Source organism: Numida meleagris, chromosome 1 (assembly GCF_002078875.1).
Source record: "Numida meleagris isolate 19003 breed g44 Domestic line chromosome 1, NumMel1.0, whole genome shotgun sequence".
NCBI classification, from domain to species: domain Eukaryota; kingdom Metazoa; phylum Chordata; class Aves; order Galliformes; family Numididae; genus Numida; species Numida meleagris.
Window position 1 is genome coordinate 80,946,974 of NC_034409.1, and position 18,174 is coordinate 80,965,147.

At 46.0% G+C, this 18,174-nt stretch overlaps 1 protein-coding gene across 1 annotated transcript; it reads left to right on the forward strand.

Annotated features, from left to right (window-relative positions):
* On the forward strand, positions 210-10,926 carry DRD3 (dopamine receptor D3). Its single transcript, XM_021398588.1, has 6 exons — positions 210-491; positions 6,365-6,477; positions 7,642-7,784; positions 8,258-8,454; positions 9,286-9,631; positions 9,983-10,926. Exons 1-6 carry the CDS (start codon positions 210-212, stop codon positions 10,177-10,179), a joined length of 1,278 nt encoding a protein of 425 aa, XP_021254263.1. The 3' UTR covers positions 10,180-10,926.

Sequence of the window (18,174 nt, forward strand, 5' to 3'; positions counted from 1 at the left end):
AGATTCAATGAAAAACAAACCAGGACAAACGATACTGTAAAATAAAGCTCTGCCTTTATTTGAGTAGAATGAAGACCTACAAATTTGACTTGAAGTAGCATCACAAATGAAATATGACAGACATATACCATCTACCAAAAGTTGTCATTTCCAGAATTATCATATGGCTCAGTTTTCACTCATCTCTTTCTCTTTGCAGCAGCATCTCCATGGCACTCTTCACAAGAGCCAGCAGCCATCTCAACAGCACCAGCCCTGTTCCCTGTGGGGCAGGTAACACAACAGAGCCTGATCTGCCACGCTCACACGCCTACTATGCTCTCTGCTACGGCATCCTGATTTTGGCCATCATTTTTGGAAATGTGCTGGTCTGCTTAGCTGTGCTGAGGGAGCGTGCCTTGCAAACCACCACAAACTACCTTGTGGTAAGCCTGGCAGTGGCGGACTTGCTAGTGGCTACTTTGGTGATGCCGTGGGTGGTGTACCTGGAGGTGAGTACATCTTGGAAAAGTCAAGGAGCATTGAACCGAGGTACAAGTTAACTGGTATGAGTGTGTGCTTTCAGGATTGGCCAGATCTGGTACAGATAAGGCCCTTTGGCATTTCAGCCTCCCAGCTAGCTCTGGAGCACCTGTGGTGTGTGTGGTGGCCCACAGGTGGCCCTAGGAGACCATACTCAAGCTGGAGAAATACACCACAAACTACCCCACCAGCACATACCCCGAGCCCAGCTCTTCCTGGCACAGCCTGGCCTCTTTTAGTTTGAATGGCAATTGGGCTACTGCCAGTGACGTCGGCTTTGGGTCCCCACTTTAATTTGAGTGTCCTTGAAGCTGCTACTACCAGCTAGGAGGATTGCCAGTGGGTGTTATGATGGATCAGGAATGGCAGGGGGAGGCAAGGGGGTGGAAATATCTTACAGGACCTCATCTCCAGATCAGTCGCTGCCTACTGGCCAGAAAACAAATGAGAATGGTCAAATCCTCATCTCTTGTGGAGTTTCAGAGCCTTAGTGTCTGTGATGACAGGTCAGCTCCAAGTAACATTACCTAAGCAGGCTGGAAAAGAGTTGAAGCTAAGGTCCATGCTCCAAAATCTCTTTAAATCAGATTAGGGTTTTCACAATAACTTCAAAGGATTCATCAAGCCCTAAGGGTCTTATCCTCACTTCCCAGAGTTTTGCACATTGGGCTGGTGTAAACCTGTACTAGGATGACCGTGTGCAGTATGAACAGCACTGTCAGATACAGGGTAGCAAAGATGGACTCCAGATTCCCCCACACGGTGGCAAAATCCTGAATTACTGAAGCCACTTCAGCAGTAAACATTTTTGCTACAGTAAATACAGGAAAGCACACTACAGCTGGCATTTGTATCTGTTCTCTTGAGCATTTTTATGCTAACTCAAGTAAATCGGTAGATCCAGAAAAATTAGAATGAATGCCTATGAGCCATGAGCTTTCAGCTGTGCCCTGTCAGCCCTGTTCCAGGGATACCAGAGACAGAACAAGCCTCTGAGCTATGACCTCTACGGAGCCTTGTGCTCCTTCTCAAAGGGGCAAGGTGGGATCAGGCCAGAGGGTGGGTAAAGCATTCTGGTGACAGCTGCCCACCTTTGGTTGACCTCTTTCCCACAAAGCAAAGCAGCAGCAGAGAGGGATTTTGACCTGTGTTTATGGACTATACAGTGCATGAATAGAAAGTAGGAAAATACAGGACAACTCCAGCAAATGCCAAACCTGCTGTGCATGTGCAAGGATATCTGGTCAAGCAGCAGCAGAATGGCAGTGGTCTGCAGCCCTCCTCTGTCAACAGGGCACGTTGAATAACCAGCAGATCTCTAAAGTCTGGCACTGAGTGCAGGCATTTCCCTTATGTTAAACCAAGCCTCTCTCAAACTGTGTCCGTTGCAGTCTCAGCAAGACCACCATTAAGAGAAATTAAGGGTCTGTTCTGTGTACAAGTATCATTAATTAGTAAGGGCATTGATGGTTAATTATTTATGTATAGCATCACTGTGGAATGAAAGAACAAAGAGAGTATCATAAACCTGCTTGTGTGATCATGTTCCTAATGAAGTCAGTAGTGATATTTAGACTAATCTGTGTGGAGCAGTCCTGGAGCTGCTTTGCAGGACGTGTGCCCCTCGGTGGTGTTACCTCGTGGGGTGGGAAGTGGTGTTGGGGAGATGGAGGCAATAAAGAAGGAAAGAACAATAAAAAGCAAGAAATAAGGAGAGGAAAGCCAACCCAGTAAAAAAAAAAATAGACTATGCATTTTGATTACACCTAAAAAGTATTATTAAAATCAAATTTAATTTCAGACTGCTCATGAAGGAATATGCCATTACCTCAAACATAATTCCAGTTTCAAAAGAAATCACAGTATGCATGGCATTAGAAAAGACTTACCAGTTGCTATTGCTGTGGAGAGTGTGGCACAGAGGCACATCTGAGGAGCAGCCTCTGCCCCCAGCAGTTTCCCACTTGTCAGCTGGTCTGTCTGAATGCATGCTTTTAGCTTCTCTGGCCATGCAAAAGCATAAGTGGGATTTCTCAGCTGCAGGGTGCTAATGGCATCCTCAAGAAGAACTTTCTCTTAAATACAAAACTCTTTAAGTGATCATGCTTAGAGGCACAGCTGTTTACATACCTGATGCAACTTTGTGTTCATGCTTAATTTATTCCTATCCATGCATCATTATTTTAATACGATTTACAGACATTCCTTTGTTTATTTTTAGGGATTTGGGAGAGTGATGGATTTGCATAAGTTTATGAATGCACAACAGTGGTTTTTAGATTGGAAGAATTCCTAAATTTAAAAATAATAATACCGCAGTTTTGTGGATAAAGCAGGCTCATCACTGTGTAGGATAAGGTAAGAGCCTGACCTGAATGGTCCGTAGGGAGCATTAGCTGTTCTGTCTTTGACAGAACCAGGATTTCATCCTGGACTCTGTTCTCAGTTCGGCTGCACACACACTGAGTGGTAATGAGAGATTGTATCAACACATCTCTATGAGATTTGCTCTCATCATCTGTAAGAGCAGAATATTATTTAACCATCCACCTCATCCATGCAGTTGTGAGGTGACATTCAATTAATACCTGCGATGTGCTTTGAGATTCCTGGATAAAAGACTCCAGAGGGATAAAGAATAAGTGTCCTGCCAGCACATGAAAACCATGGCAAGTTATTGCTTCTGTAACAAAGATGAGTGGAACAAGAAAATAAAGAGCAGAAATAAAATTTAAAAGCATGAACAAGGCCTATTGTGAAAAGGCACTTCTTTGTTCAATTCTAGAATAAATTCTGTATTCTCATGTATGTAAACATCAGCTTCTTCACTGACTTCTCTGGGGCTGGCCCTCATTTTAATTCTGACTAGTGGAGATTAGAATGGGTTTTAAGCTCAACATTTTGATCTGCCAAGCATCCCCTGAATATAAGCAGCAGCTTAATATACAAGCGATGTGATCTGAATACATCATCCGGAGAGGGTTCACTTCAGAGCCATTCCCACCATCGGCTTCTTCAGTTTTAATGGTCCACATTCCCAGAGCTTCTCTTTGGGCTTTGTGTTCAAATATGCTCAGGACCTTGGAAAATCCTTCCATTAAGTGCTTGCACATCTGCTGGGGTAGCAGCAGCTGGCTTCATGCAAACACCTGCCAGCAATTCCTAGTGAGATATTCTTCAGTCTTCACAGATCACACACACACACACACACACACTGCACTGTATTTTGCCTCACACCACAGAAGCGCTCTTTGCTGGGTCTCACTGCAAAGATTTCCAGCATTTATAATCATTAGATATTTCGAACTGGGCAAGCAGGTCTCAAAATCTGCAGGTAAAGCATAAATGGTGTGGGATTTCCTTAAAAACGGAACCTACCTGGTCAAATCTCTGATTTCAGAAGGGCAACCTTTAGTTTGTACATCTTGTACCTTTCTAATTGTGCAGGAAATCTCAAAGGTAGGTTTTGTTTTTGTTTTTTTCTCTTTGCTAGCTGTTTTTGAAAAGGAAACAAAGGAGCCCCAAAAGTATCTGAAAATTTACAAGAAAACTGAAGATGAAAGCACAGTTCCTTTCTTTGTTTTGCAGGCTGATTTTCATTTCTCTCCCATGCATCCATGCAGTATCAGGGGATCTAATGTTCCTCTGATGGTTGAGTCAGTGCCTGACTTCTGACACGCAGCAGCTGGGCCCAGCAGAGAACACCCTGAAGGCACAGCTCACCTCAGCAAGTTTCTGTGCCCATGTGCAGGAGTGATGGCACAGAAACAATCAAAAACATGACAGTTTCTCGGAACAATTTCTTGAACAACCTTGAAAAAAAATCCGTACAGAGTGCATCAGTGTTGTTTCTGCAGTGAGCTGCATCCCTCTCAGGTACTGATGCTTGCCACAGTGCTGGCCCATTGACCTACAAGAAAAGGGCACCCATTGTGGCACTATCTCCAGCTTGTCCTGGTATGGGTATTTTCAAGTGTCTAGCTCTTGTCTTAGACATCATCAAAGACATAATAGACATCATAGAATGGCTTAGGTTGGAAGGGACTTAAAGATCATCTGGTTCCAACCCCCTGCCATGGGCAGGGCTGCCACCCACCACATCAGGCTGCCCAGGGCCTTATCCAACCTGGCGTTGAACACCTGCAGGGATCGGACTTCCACAGCCTCTCTGGACAACCCATTCCAGCACCTCATAACCCTTTCCCCATATCATCTGATAGAAATCTCCCAGGAGAGATAGGATACAATAAATGACCTATGCTAAGAGAACAGATCAGTAGATATCTGGGGTAGCAGGGGCTGAAGAAGAAGCACATATCCATTCTAAGAAAAGCAATTTATAAGTAGCTGTTATACCTTTCATACCTCATCAGCTTTTCTCTATGCTGCATAGCCCCAGAAGCCTGACAGGTAGGTAGCTGGCACATATTCACAGGATCACAGGACAATTCTGGGAACCTCAGGAGGTCTCTGGTCCCACCCTAACCTGAGGCAGGGTCAGCCATGAAGTCAGAACAGGCTGCTCAGGGCTCTATCCAGTAGGTTCTTGAAAACCTCCAAGGATGGAGACTGTACAGCCTCACCGGGCAACCTGCTCCACTGCTTCACTGACCTAATGGTCAGAAAGTTTATCTTCATAATAACTTTGAACCTCTCTTCATTCAGTGAATGCCTGTTGTCTCTTTTTTTCCTACCACACACTGCAGAGATAAGCCGAGCTTTTCAGTAATCTGGTTCCAACTCTCTTAATACCTCCCATTAGATATTGAGGGGCTGTTGTTAGGCCCCCACAAAGTCACTTCTCCTCCAGGCTGACTAAGGCCTGTTCCCTTAGCTTCTCACAAGACAAGTGCTTCAGCCCCTCAGGGCCATCTCAGTGGTCCACTGCTGGACTTAGTCCAGTTCATCAGTGTCTTTCCTATGCTGGGCCCCAAAACCACATGCAGTACTTTAGATGTTAGCTGTATCCATTCATTGGGCTTATCTGTTGTAGAGCAAACTGCTTCCTTGTTCATCTCCTGCAAGAAGCAGGTCCTCCTTGACCACCTCCCTCCTAGTCCGGCCACCACTGCAGCCTCAAGGGGAGCACATGCACAGCAGTGCCACACAGTGTTTAGAGCATGTTGTTGTCAGATGAAAAGGTCAATTGTGAAGATCTCGACATCTGGGCCAAAAATGTATTTCTCCATCACAAAGACTGGCCACAGTTAAGCTTTTGTGATTAAAAATTCAAAGGAACCAGAATAAAAGCTAGACAAGGTAGCGACCCCAAAACCCTTTATCTGAATAGCTTGTGATTCTCATTCAGATCTAATAATCGAAATCTGTAACTGAGATAAGAATCCAAATGAGGTTCTGGAGAAGTCTCAGGTCTCAGGTCTCAGGTCTCAGTGCCTGTCTCTGTTTCATGCATAAATGCATAAGATTTGCAGCACTTTTCAAGCTCAGTGGCTGCAGGAGAACTCCAGCAGCTAAGCTGAGGAACACTTTTAGCCCTTAGATTTTCTCAGATAATTCTTAATCAAAGAATGTATACAGTGATATCATATTTAATTCAATTTATCATGCTAAGCCATAAGAAAATGGATAGCTGCTATCTATTTCTGCACCTTGCCTCCCTCTGTAAGAGTAAGTAAAGGAGTTAAATCGAGCTCCTGGATTCTCTGTGACTGATGACCCTTTACCCTAAACACAACATAGGTGCCTGAGTTTCCCCCTGCGCATCACAGGGAACATGAGTTCATCTAGATGTTGAGGTGCTTGGAGGAGAGTGCCCTCTTATACATAACTTATTAGGACTTGATGAAGAACAGGGCTGACAGCTTTGTGATTCCTGATGCAGGTGACTGGGGGAGTCTGGACTTTCAGCCGCATCTGTTGCGATGTCTTTGTCACCATGGATGTCATGATGTGCACAGCCAGCATTCTAAACCTCTGTGCTATCAGCATTGACAGGTGAGTACCAAGTACATACAGGAGAATAGCCCAGGCGGATGTAGGCCCCAGACCAACCATGTAAGGGTTGTGGACATGGGGTTTACACAGGCAGCACCAGCGTCCTCAGGAATATGAGCTTTCCTTCAGGTCTGCCACTGCCTCTACAGCTATGAATATGGCTTTGCCCACAGTGTGCTAGAAGATGTCTACACTTAAGAAAGGGTAGAGATACACAAGCAATAAAGCATTTATTGTCAGCCACATCCTCATTCCTCCTGAAGGTAGAAACAAGAATCCATCATCTAGTTCCCGCTGAGTAGAGATTCCTCCCCTAGGAAGATTTACTAAACGAAGTCCTGCCATATGCATATGGAGGAAAGGAGATTATTGCTGCATAATCATCAGCCTTGTCCTGGTTTTCTACCTCTTAAAATTTAGCTTTTTCTTGGCAACACTGAGAGCTGGGAGCCAAGACCTTGGCACATGTGGTCCAGCTAGGCCCTAAACTTCCTCCTTATGGGGTTCAGTAGGGGAAGGAAGAAGCACTACATACTGTACCTTTGTAATTTCTGGTTCAAAGCTAAGCACCAGAGCCAGCTCTCAGTGATGGGCCTGACCAATATTTGTCCATAGAAACCTCTTTCCCCATTTCAGTTCAGTTCTGCCACTGGGTGATCCTCAAGCCAAGACTCCTGTGCTTTCCAAATCCCAAGCTAGTGGAGCTGTTTTCTAGGGCACCCTGGCACCCAAATGTCCCTGAATATACACCTGTGGGCAATCATCTGGCTGTCCACAAGGCCAACACCAGGAAGGGCATCTGAGGCACAGCAGAATGGGCCACGCTTTCTCTAGAGACTGCTCCTTCCCAGCAGTGCGCATGTAATCTTAGGGGACCAAGGGGCCCGTCTGGTTCCACAAATCTTGTAGCCAGCAATTCTGCACACATTTCTCCCCAGTGCTGCCAACTAACTCTGGTTTCCTTTGTTCCTCTCCTCAATACCCTGCTTACTATTTTTGGAAACTACTGATCCATCATCTGATCTTCTCTCCTTTCCTCTTCCATCTCTTCATCGCTCCTCCCATCACATTCCCTATGTGGCTTTCCTTCCTCCTTTTAAAACCTGATGCTTTTCCTCCCGCCACTCTTACCTCTCCTTTCTCTGGAGCTGGTTTGGTTCACAGATACACTGCAGTGGTGAAACCAGTGCAGTACCAGTACAACACTGGGCAGAGCTCCTGCAGGAGGGTCTCTCTCATGATCGTTGTAGTCTGGATGCTGGCATTCGCAGTGTCGTGCCCTCTCCTCTTTGGCTTCAATACTACAGGTAAGTGACATCCTGAACAATAGCACACAGAGTGGGGCTGGCAGTGGAGCTGCCCTTTGTATGGCCAGGTCATTCAGGATGGAACCTGCAGGCTTTTCAAGCTATAGGAAATTTCAGGGAACTGAAAAGAGCATCTCAGATGTCAGGAATGGGAGAAAGGACAAAGGAGAAAGGATCTTCTGAGGTAGAATGGAAATAGAAGTGAGAGAAGAGGGCACAGCTGTTAGCCAGAAGAACAAGCAAATGCATGTTGAGTCATGCTAGATGATCTGAAGCAGAGATAATTTTAAGCACCATTTAGGTGGCTGGGTGGGCCACAGTATAATTTGCAATAAAGGAGACTGGAGATGCTTGCTCTCCTTAGACTTCCTTATCCCCCAGCCACCATATGACCTGCTTTGCCAATACACCAGGGCCTCCTTCTAATAAACTGAAGCAGCTCAGCCATTCCTCTCTCTTTTTTCTCCTCCCAGGGGATCCCAGTGTCTGTTCAATATCCAATCCTGTTTTCATCATCTACTCCTCTTTGGTATCCTTCTATCTCCCCTTCATGGTGACCCTGCTGCTCTATGTCCGGATTTACCTCGTGCTAAGACAAAGACAAAAGAAGAGAACCCTCACTCGGCAGGGCAGCTACAACATCAGCACCAAACCATGTTATACACACAAAGTAAGATCCACATCAACACAGTAGGAACTGTCAAAAAGGACAGGGCATGCATCATCTCTTCAGAGGGTCAAAGCACAGAATGAAAAGCACAAAGAAGGGATATAACATCTTTTCATCCCACCCTTCATTCCTATACCATGGTATTTGAGTTGCAGAAGCTCTGGTTAAGTCCCTTTTCTGCCCTCTAGAAACAAGATACCCTAAGTGTATCTCTGCCTCTGGATCCAGGCAACTAGAAATGAGCACAGCCTACACCGTTTCTTCTGAGCTGTCCTTTCTCAGCCAACAAGACTGATTTATTCATTTATTGATTTTTACTCTGTGAAGTTTCATTCTCGAGGCTTCACAGACTTCAGTGACCTAGATTATTAATAAAAAAATCTCTTCTTCACATTTAAGAATTCAAACTGCTCATGGGAACCAACACAATAATTTGAAAGGGATCGCCTGGTCACACAAGCCACACAAGCCCATTTGTTTTAACCATTTTCTCAGAGTGAAGCTAAATTAGGAAAGGTTCAGGGTGTTGAGGGTATTGGGGCCCACACAACTCAACAAATGAGAGGTTAGCAGAGCAAGTGGTTCAGCTCTTCTTGTTCTCATGCTTCTCCTTGGCAGGATAGAGGCAGAGAGCTGTCATAGCCTGGTTTGTCCCTCTGATAAGTTAAGGCCAGTCCCAATCACTAGATTTTGTGCCATCCCCAGAAGTTAGTCTTAGAACCCAAGAAATGATACAGGCTAAGGATAACACCCACAACACTTCTCATCATCCTTTGACCCAATGAACAGATGAGATGGTTCCTAGATCCTCTGTGGCATCCTCTTTTGCAGGAACGCATCAGGAGGAAAACTTTGCCAAACAGATGCCAGTGCCCATTTTCCCCTTGTCTCCAACTCAAATGCTCAGACCAGGAGATGTCTACCAAAAGAAAGTTGCTGACTGCCTTCAGCCTCCAGCGGTACCGCAGCTTCTGCCAAGATACATCTCTCAGCAAGACACCCGGAACTCCACAGCACGACAGGCTGGAAGAGAGGAGAATGAGTAAGAATCCTGGGCTGGAGGTACAGAGGCTCAGCAATGGCAAAACCATCAGCTCTCTGAAGCTAGCGCACCAGCAGCCCCGGCTGATGCAGCTTCGGGAGAGGAAGGCTACACAGATGCTGGCTATTGTCCTGGGTGAGTGAGAGCCAGTTCCCCTCATTAACTGGGTACTAGCAGGGAAATAAAGCAGCCCTCACTGTAACTCGTTAAAACAGCTAAGGCAATAGTCTTTCCTCCTAAGTCGTGGCCACTGTCAGCAGGTCACATCTAAAGTCCTTTTCATTCACATAGCTGACTCTGAGGAACCTGAACTCTTCCAAAGTCCCTCCGCATCAGGAATTAATGTCACCTTCAGCATTTACCAAAGGCAGACAGGTGTACACCGGGGTACAGAGAAACAGTGAAAGTCAGGGAGAAGGACACACATGTAGGTTTTTTTCCAAGTTATTGCTTCTCTCTGAAGTCAGAGTTTGTTTTCTTTCTCAGGGACATTCATAGTCTGCTGGATGCCGTTCTTCTTGATTCACATCCTCAACGCCCACTGCCCAGCCTGCCATGTGCCCCCAGGGCTTTACAGTGCCAGCACCTGGCTTGGTTATGTCAACAGCGCCCTCAATCCCATCATCTACACCACCTTCAACACTGACTTCCGCAGAGCCTTCCTCAAGATCCTCTGCTGCTGACAGCAGGGCCAGCATTTCTCGTTGTTCTGGGAATGCACCAAACCTCATCCAAAGCATGGCCAGAGTAAGGATTCATCCTGACTGCTGCAAATATCTACTCTCACAGCACACCACTGGGGAGACAGTTTCAGTAGCATCCCTCCAGTAAGAAAGGACTAGCACCTCAGGCCAGCTCCCCGGCCCCCTTGCCAACCCAGGTGTCAGCACGCAGGCTGGCCCAGTTTCCCACAGCTGTTCAGAAGCAGTCCTTCCACCCAGCAGTCCTTTCCCTGTGGTATTTCACAAATCCATCTCCAGTAGTTCCTAGGTGAAAACACCAGATGAGTCCTGCTAGGCCATGTCAGCTGGTCTCATGCCAGAGCAGTCTAATGCTCTTCTCCCTGTACAGAAAAACCCATCCTGGGACAGCCTCGATGTCTCTCCCATTTTCCCCACTCACTGATCCTGATCCAGAGAGACTCACCATGTCCCCCAGCTCTTGCTCCCAAGCTTTGGCTTAGCAGTGTTGTTAGCCACGCCTGTTTGACAGCCTTGGGCATAACTACAAGTCATCTCTGCCTTCTACACCTTGGCTCCTCCATCCAGGCAGTGCTTCCTCTCCTTCCTAATACAAATCCAAAACATTGTCCTTCTTTTGTTTGATGGATTTTGGAGTGGGACACTAGTGGCCAGCATGTGTTGTTTGTGTGGAGAGATGCTCTTCATACTGTATTGTAACTGCATTAATCCAATAAAACACATATCTAATTGGAAGTTTTGGTGCTTTTGTGGGATACGTTTGCCACATTTGCCAGATTTTTCTCACTGGTAGCCCTCTCAGCACTTCCCCTTCGTGAAGCTATCATCCTCCAAGGCACCCACACAAGGTCATTATTAGTGCTTGCCTTTTACTAATACAGAACAAAGCAGAGAAGTGTTTCTCCAAGCCTCACACAGTGAAGCACTAGTGAAACTGGGAAAGAAATCAATGGCTGCTGTAAACACCTCCTGCAGACAAATTCTGAAAATACGGTGAATTCCTTTCTCAGCTATGCTAAACAGGCATGTGGTAGTGTTATTCCATCTGCTCAAAGGTGCTGGACTGAATAGGAGGCATTCAGGATATGTTGGGGATAAGTCCAGCCAATCAACCTATGAAAAGATTGCTGCCCAAGTAATTCTCATTAAGATGCTGTCATAACACAGACCACCAGAGACCAGCTTTTGCTTCCTTATATAAAGTTGCCAGAACGGTGGAAAACAGGAAAATATCTTTTAAAGGGTGACCGAGTCCATTCTGAGCTCTGGCCTAGCATTCCTCAGTTGTTGTGTTCAGTCTGATCTTACTCAAATCTGAGCCTTTTCCTCGAGCAGTGAACCCCAAGATGGTTCAGGATGAAGATGAGGAACATGACATGTGAGAGAAGGCCAAGCAGTATTCCAGTGCCCACACAGCTATAAGGATTAAAGGAAAGTTTTGTATCAAAAAATGTGGTCTTTTACTTAATAATTCAGATTTGAACTACCAGATCACAAAAGTGATGGCAAACTCTTGGATTAAGAGGAAAAAAAAAAAAAAACCACCACAAAATCCACCCACAATCACAAAAATTCAGCTCCAAAATAAAACACTGGCTATTTCCCTCTCTCAAATACTGCTTGAGCTCTGTGCCTCAGTCTTACCATGGCGGTAGGAACACAAGTGGCCTTGCAGGAAAGCCCAAGGAATAAAAGGAAACGAAGGTGCAGTGAGCTGTTGGATTCCTCACTCCTCCAGCCTTAGGAAAATGCAGAATCTCCTCTCCCATGGAGGGAGAGAGGGAGCTCAGAGCCTGCCACAGGCTGCAGATAACTCCCAGTACTGGGAAGCCTGCGTTGCTGGCATGGCACAGCAAACATGCTCACAGCCAGGTACTGCACAGCCTGTGCCCACCCTCACTGTGCTCCACCTGACTGAAGGGATAGGATACCAAAGGTCCTCTGTGCTGGACACCATTTGTGATCAAGCCAGCAGACAGAAAAGCCAGAAAGCATCTCTATGGCAGTTTTAAGAAGAGTTAAGAGCCTTTGGAGACAGAAGGGAGCTGGCAAAACCCAAACCCATAGGGAACAGCAGCAGTCTGCCCAGCAAGGCAGGAGGAGGACATCCAAGTACTGCCTGTCTAGACACAACTGCAGCGGTGGCACAGCATGCATGAAAAAGTTGACTGAAAAACACCATTTACGCCTTTCTCCACAATTTCTCCAGACATACATTAGTTCCAGCCTCGAAAAGGCTGTGACTAAACTGTGACAGCCTGCATACTGCCAGGTCTTATTCAGGCAGAACTGGTCCTCCATGGTGCCTCAAAGTCTGTGACCTCTCCTCCGGCTGCTGTGTGGCAGCCATCATGCTCTGCCAGTGCCTGAGCTCAGCTACCATGCTCCAGCTGTGTAACATGTTATCTTAACAGTCTCAGATGCAGGCATATTAGAAAATCAACCATTGTTCAGGCTACAATTAGGACAAAACCCTGCAAAGCCTTGCAGAAAATCTCATTTCCCCAAAATGAATGTACAAGGCCCTACAGAGGGATCTGGGCAGGCTGGATCACTGGGCTGAAGCCAATGGGATGAGATACAACAGGACCAAGTGCCAAGTCCTGCATTTTGGCCACAGAAATCCCAGGCAATGCTACAGGCTTGGGGCAGAGTGGCTGAAGACTATGTGGAGGAAACAGACCTGAGGGTGTTGGTCGATGCTCGGCTGAGCATGAGCCAGCAGTGTGCCCACATGGCCAAGAAGGCCAATGGCATCCTGGCTTGTATCAGAAATAGTGTTGCTAGCAGGAGTAGGGAAGTAATTGTCCCTCTGTACTCAGCACTGGTGAGGCCACACCTCAAGTGCTGTGTCCAGTTTTGGGCCCCTCACTGCAAGAAAGACATTGAGGCCCTGGAGTGTGTGCAGAGAAGGGCAACAAAGCTGTTGAGGGATCTGGAGCACAGGCCTTATGAGGAGCGGCTGAGGGAGCTGGGATTGTTCAGTCTGCAGAAGAGGAGGCTCAGGGGAGACCTTATGGCTCTCTATAACTACCTGAAGGGAGGTTGTAGTGAGCTGGGGGTCGGCCTCTTCTCTCTTGTAACTTGTGACAGGACGAGGGGGAATGGCCTCAAGTTGTGCCAGGGGAGATTTAGGCTGGACATTAGGAAACTCTACTTTTCCAAAAGCGTGGCCAGGCGTTGGAATGGGCTGCACAGGGAGGTGGTGGAGTCATCAACACCGGAGGTGTTCAAGGAATGTTTAGATGTTGTGTTGAGGGATGTGGTTTAGTGAGAACTGTTAGTGATAGGTGGACAGCTGGACTGGATGATCTTGTAGGTCTTTTTCCAACCTTGGTGATTCTATGATTCTATGAACTGGGGCTGTTTAGTCTGGGGAAGAGGAGGCTGACAGGAGACCCTATTGCTCTCTTCAAATACATGAAAGGTGATTGCAGTGAGAACACGGTTGGTCTCTTCTCACTGGTGACAGGTAACAGGATAAAGAGAAATGGCCTCAAGTTGCATCAGGGGAGATTTAGGTTGAATATCAGGAAGAACTTTACAGAAAGGGTTGTTAAGCACTGGAACAGGCTCCCCAGGGAGCTAGTTGAGTCGCTGTCCCTGAATGTGTTCAAAAACAGTTTGAATGTGGTGCTCAGGGACATGATTTAGTGGTGGGTTATTAGAGTTAGGGTAGTATGGTTAGGTTGTGGTTGGACTTGATGATCTCGAAGGTCTTTTCCAACCTGAGAAATTCTATGATTCTAGTGGCATTTTATGATGATGTCACTGCAACAATGGACAAGGCAAAAGCCACTGATGTCATCTATCTGGACTTCAGTAAGGCCTTTGACACAGTACCCTGCAACATCCTTCTCTCCAAATTGGAAAGATATGGATTTGGTATTGGACTGTTCAATAGATGAAGAACTGGCTGAGGGATCTAGTCCAGAGAGTGATGGTCAATGAATGGCTGAATGTCTGGATGGAAGTTGGTGATGAGTAGTATCTGGCAGGGGTCAGTGGTAGGGCTGATACTCTTTAATATTTTCATCAATGACATTGATAGTGGGGTCGAGTGCATCCTCAGCAAGTTTGCTGATGACACCAAGCTGTGGGGGGCGGTTGACACACCAGAGGCATGGGATGCCATTCAGGGGGACTTAGACAGGTTCAAGCAGTGGGCACAGGTGAACCTCATGAGGTTCAACAAATCCAAATGCAAGGTCCTGCACCTGGGTCAAGGAAACTCCCACTACTAACACAAGCTGGGGAATGAATGGATTGAGTGCAGCCCTGCCAAAAAAGACTTGGGAGTACTGGTGGATGGTAAGCTGGATGTGAGCCAGCAATGTACCCTCACAGCCCAGAAAGCCTACTATATCCTGGGCTGCATCAAAAGCAGCGTGGCCAGCAGGTTGAGGGAGGTGATCCTGCCTCCCTACTCTGCGCTGGTGAGGCCTCACGTGGAGTAGCGCATCCAGATGTGGAGTCCTCAGTACAGGAGAGATGTGGGCCTCTTGGAGTGCATTCAGAGGAGGGCCACAAAAATGATCCAAGGAGTGGAACACCTCTCCTGTGAGGGCAGGCTGAGAGAGCTGGGGCTGTTCAGCCTGGAGAAGAGAAAGTTCCGAGGTGACCTGAGATCAGCCTTTCAGTATCTAAAGGGGAGCTACAGGGAAGAAGGGGAAAGAGTCTTTAGCAGGGTCTGTGGTGACAGAACAAGGAGAAATGGTTTCAAGCTTAAAGAGGGTAGATTTAGGTTAGATATAAGGGAAAAGGTCTTTTACAGTGAGGGTGGTGAGGCACTGGAACAGGTTGCCCAGAGATGTGGTTGATGCCCCGTCCCTGGAGACTTTCAAGGCAAGGCTGGATCAGGCCCTGGGCAACTTGATCGAGCTGTGCATGTCGCTGTTCATTGCAGGGGAGCTGGGCTAGGTAACGTTTAAAGGTCCCTTACAACTCTAAGGATTCTAAGATTCTGTGAGAAGGTATGTCAGGAGTACAACAGGGCATCACACTGTGTTGCACATTCACCTTCCCGGTTTAATTACATCATAGGGATGACAGATGTAGAAATAGCCAGGCAGTTCATCATCACCTCACTGTGATGCAGGGAAGGCATTGCCTTTCTCATTCAGTATGCCCTAGGGGAAGACAAGGCATACTCTGACAGAAGCCATTCACACTAACACCATTTGAGGGGAATGGCAGAAGCATTTTGCTGCAGGAAGAAGTTAACTGCTTTTGTGCCAGCACTGACTTGGCCAATTCAGCTTCTCAAGAGGCTTTAACTTCATTCTCTTCTTGTTTGGGAATTCCTGTCATGCTAACAGCATGTGCTTAAGGATGGTAACGTGCTCGAACATTTGTAATAGTGTGAAGGAGCTCATTCCAGAAGTGCATTAGCAGAACAGAGATGAAGTGTGTAGTGAATTATGTAGATCATGACAGAGTACTATAAATAAGACCATGGAACAGGCCTCACTGTCATGTATTTTGTGAATATCCTCTCTGAAAGGAAGCCTCTCTGAAATTACTGAGAGAAAGGTGTAAACATTTTATTGGAACTATATTTTTAAACAGCCCCTTGCCTGCCAACTCAGGTTATGAATCAAAAATCAACAGGGTTCAGGAAGGAAAAAAAAAACCTAATAAAAACTGCAAAAAACAGCTACACAGTGCTTAAAAGCACCACTGAAACAAGCCTGAAACCAATTTTTCTACGCAAAAAAGTGCCATGATCTGAAAGCCACCTGGGCCTCAGAGGTTTAGAAATAAATGGAACACCCTGCTGGAACACTTTCAGGCTGCAACAGCTCCTGCAGTCCTGCAGAGCCATGGAACGGCAGGCCTAGAAACTGTCAGACAAGGCTTGGTACTACCTGTCACGGGCAGTGTCATAGCAGTTTACAGGGCAGAGAGGGTGAATGTACAGGTGAAGAAATGGCATACCTGGAGGATTGGAGGATGGTAGACCAAATTTGATTTATTTTTTTTCTCACTACATTTTAAGGCATACCTTTGAAACCGCTAAAGAGACTGCAATATTAAAATAGCTCTGAAATGAGTAAGTTACTGAGCAGAATACTTATGAAGCGGTCAGAGAGGCACAGAACTTAACACTTAGCATATGGCCCTGCTGATTACTCTCATCAGAAATAGAGGAGCACAGGTTTTAATTTGTCAAGGGGAAAGTTACACTAGAAGTTGCTAGTTTAATGTTTTTGTAACACACCACCTCTCCTGTACTCTGCTCTGCTCTTCTGTATTCGTTTTGTATTCTGCCATCTGGGGATGGAAGGCAGTTAAGGATGCTGTTGTAGAGTTTTCTGTGCTATGTAAAGTTAATTTAGCACAGGGAATTTTCTACTCTTTATTCATTCCCATTTTTGCATCTCTGTGGAAGGTGGGGAAGAAAACTATGTGTTCAGGCAAGAATTCTGTTTTTGAAATAAATTACATCTCCACTTGGAAATAAAATAAAAAACTTTCTAATTTAGTATTAAAAACGTTGGTTAATTCTTACAATGCGAAGTGCTGTCAGACAGAATGACAATGTGTAAATACAACAGATCAAGGTTGTTGCAGAGTTAGCTCAGCTCATGGCTGTGCTAGATAAGGAGCAGATGGAGGTGACCAAATGAAATTTTGCCCAAGATGTAATTGTTTACTCTTTGTAGCTCCAGTACACACACACATACACAAAAAAAAACTAAACAGAGAACCACAATGGAAAAATATATGAGTGTGACTGGTGTATGGGAACTGCTGAGTCACGGCCTGAACCACTGATTGAGCACCCAGAGGAAAGACCCAGTCAGCTCTGGGAGCACAGGTGAAGGCAATTCACTGTGTGACCGGAAGGGGTGGAGCCTGGCTGCACCCCTCTGAGGCCTCATTTAAGGGCTGACTGCCGTTGAGGAAGGATCTCTTTTTGGAGATCCTTCCTTGGTGGGAGCCTTTCCACGTGAGCCCAAAATCTTCTGATCTGGGTGAGTGCTCTATTTTCCTTCCACGTTTTTTTGTAACGCTGTTTCCATCGCATTAGTCCTTCTGATTGCTACAGACTGGAAAATTAACAGGAGCACAGTAACTTGGAATGACTGGAAGGTGAGGAGGAAGAGCAGAAGGGCTATAAGACTGGCATGTTATTGGCACTTAGATGGGTCACAGAGATCCCAGCATGCAGCATCTCAGTGTACTCAGGGTGGTGGACAAAGGAAATGAATACAACCTAAGTCACAGAGGTGGGACAGGATGAGGGGACTGATCACAGCTTGCTCCCAAAGGGCACAAAAGGATGCTTCTAAACTCAGTGATGGGACAGCCAACTCAAGAACAATGCAGATAACATAATGAGGACAAAGTAGCTAGCATTCCTTGTCCTCCAGGGCGTAGCAGAGCATTCCTGACAGACCTCCTCCATACAAGCATCTTGGTGCCTGAATGCTGAGCACTCATGTATCTTGCTGATTTTGATTATGTGGCTAGGGATGTGAGTAAAATGAGGAAATTTTAATAGCTTCTGTTCCGTCCTATAAAGTTTCCCAATGACACATGCAGCATTATGCAAACTGGCACTGCAGAAACAAGCACTGCAGCATCCCAACATTACTGTCATTTCCTGCTTTCCTCTTTAAAGAGACATAAAGCATTTTTGTGCTTTGGTGAAACATTTAAGAGCAGAAAACTGCATTTTTATCCTTAATTGCTTTAAAATCAGCAACTGCAATATTTTTCTAAACTTAATTCAGGTAAGAGAGTTCTTTCATGGAAGGGGAGAGGGTAGGTGTCTTCAACATTTCCAGGCCTATTACAGCTCCTTCTGAAGCAAGCAATGCAGACCCCTGCTCAGTGACAGTATCCTAACCCCAGATGGATCGCTGTTCTCTGTCAGGCTGCTAGTTCACAATCCCAGGAGATACCATCTTGAGTGCTGCACTCAAATTCTCTTGTTCCTCAAGGTGTGATGGAGATGATGTACCAGTGAAA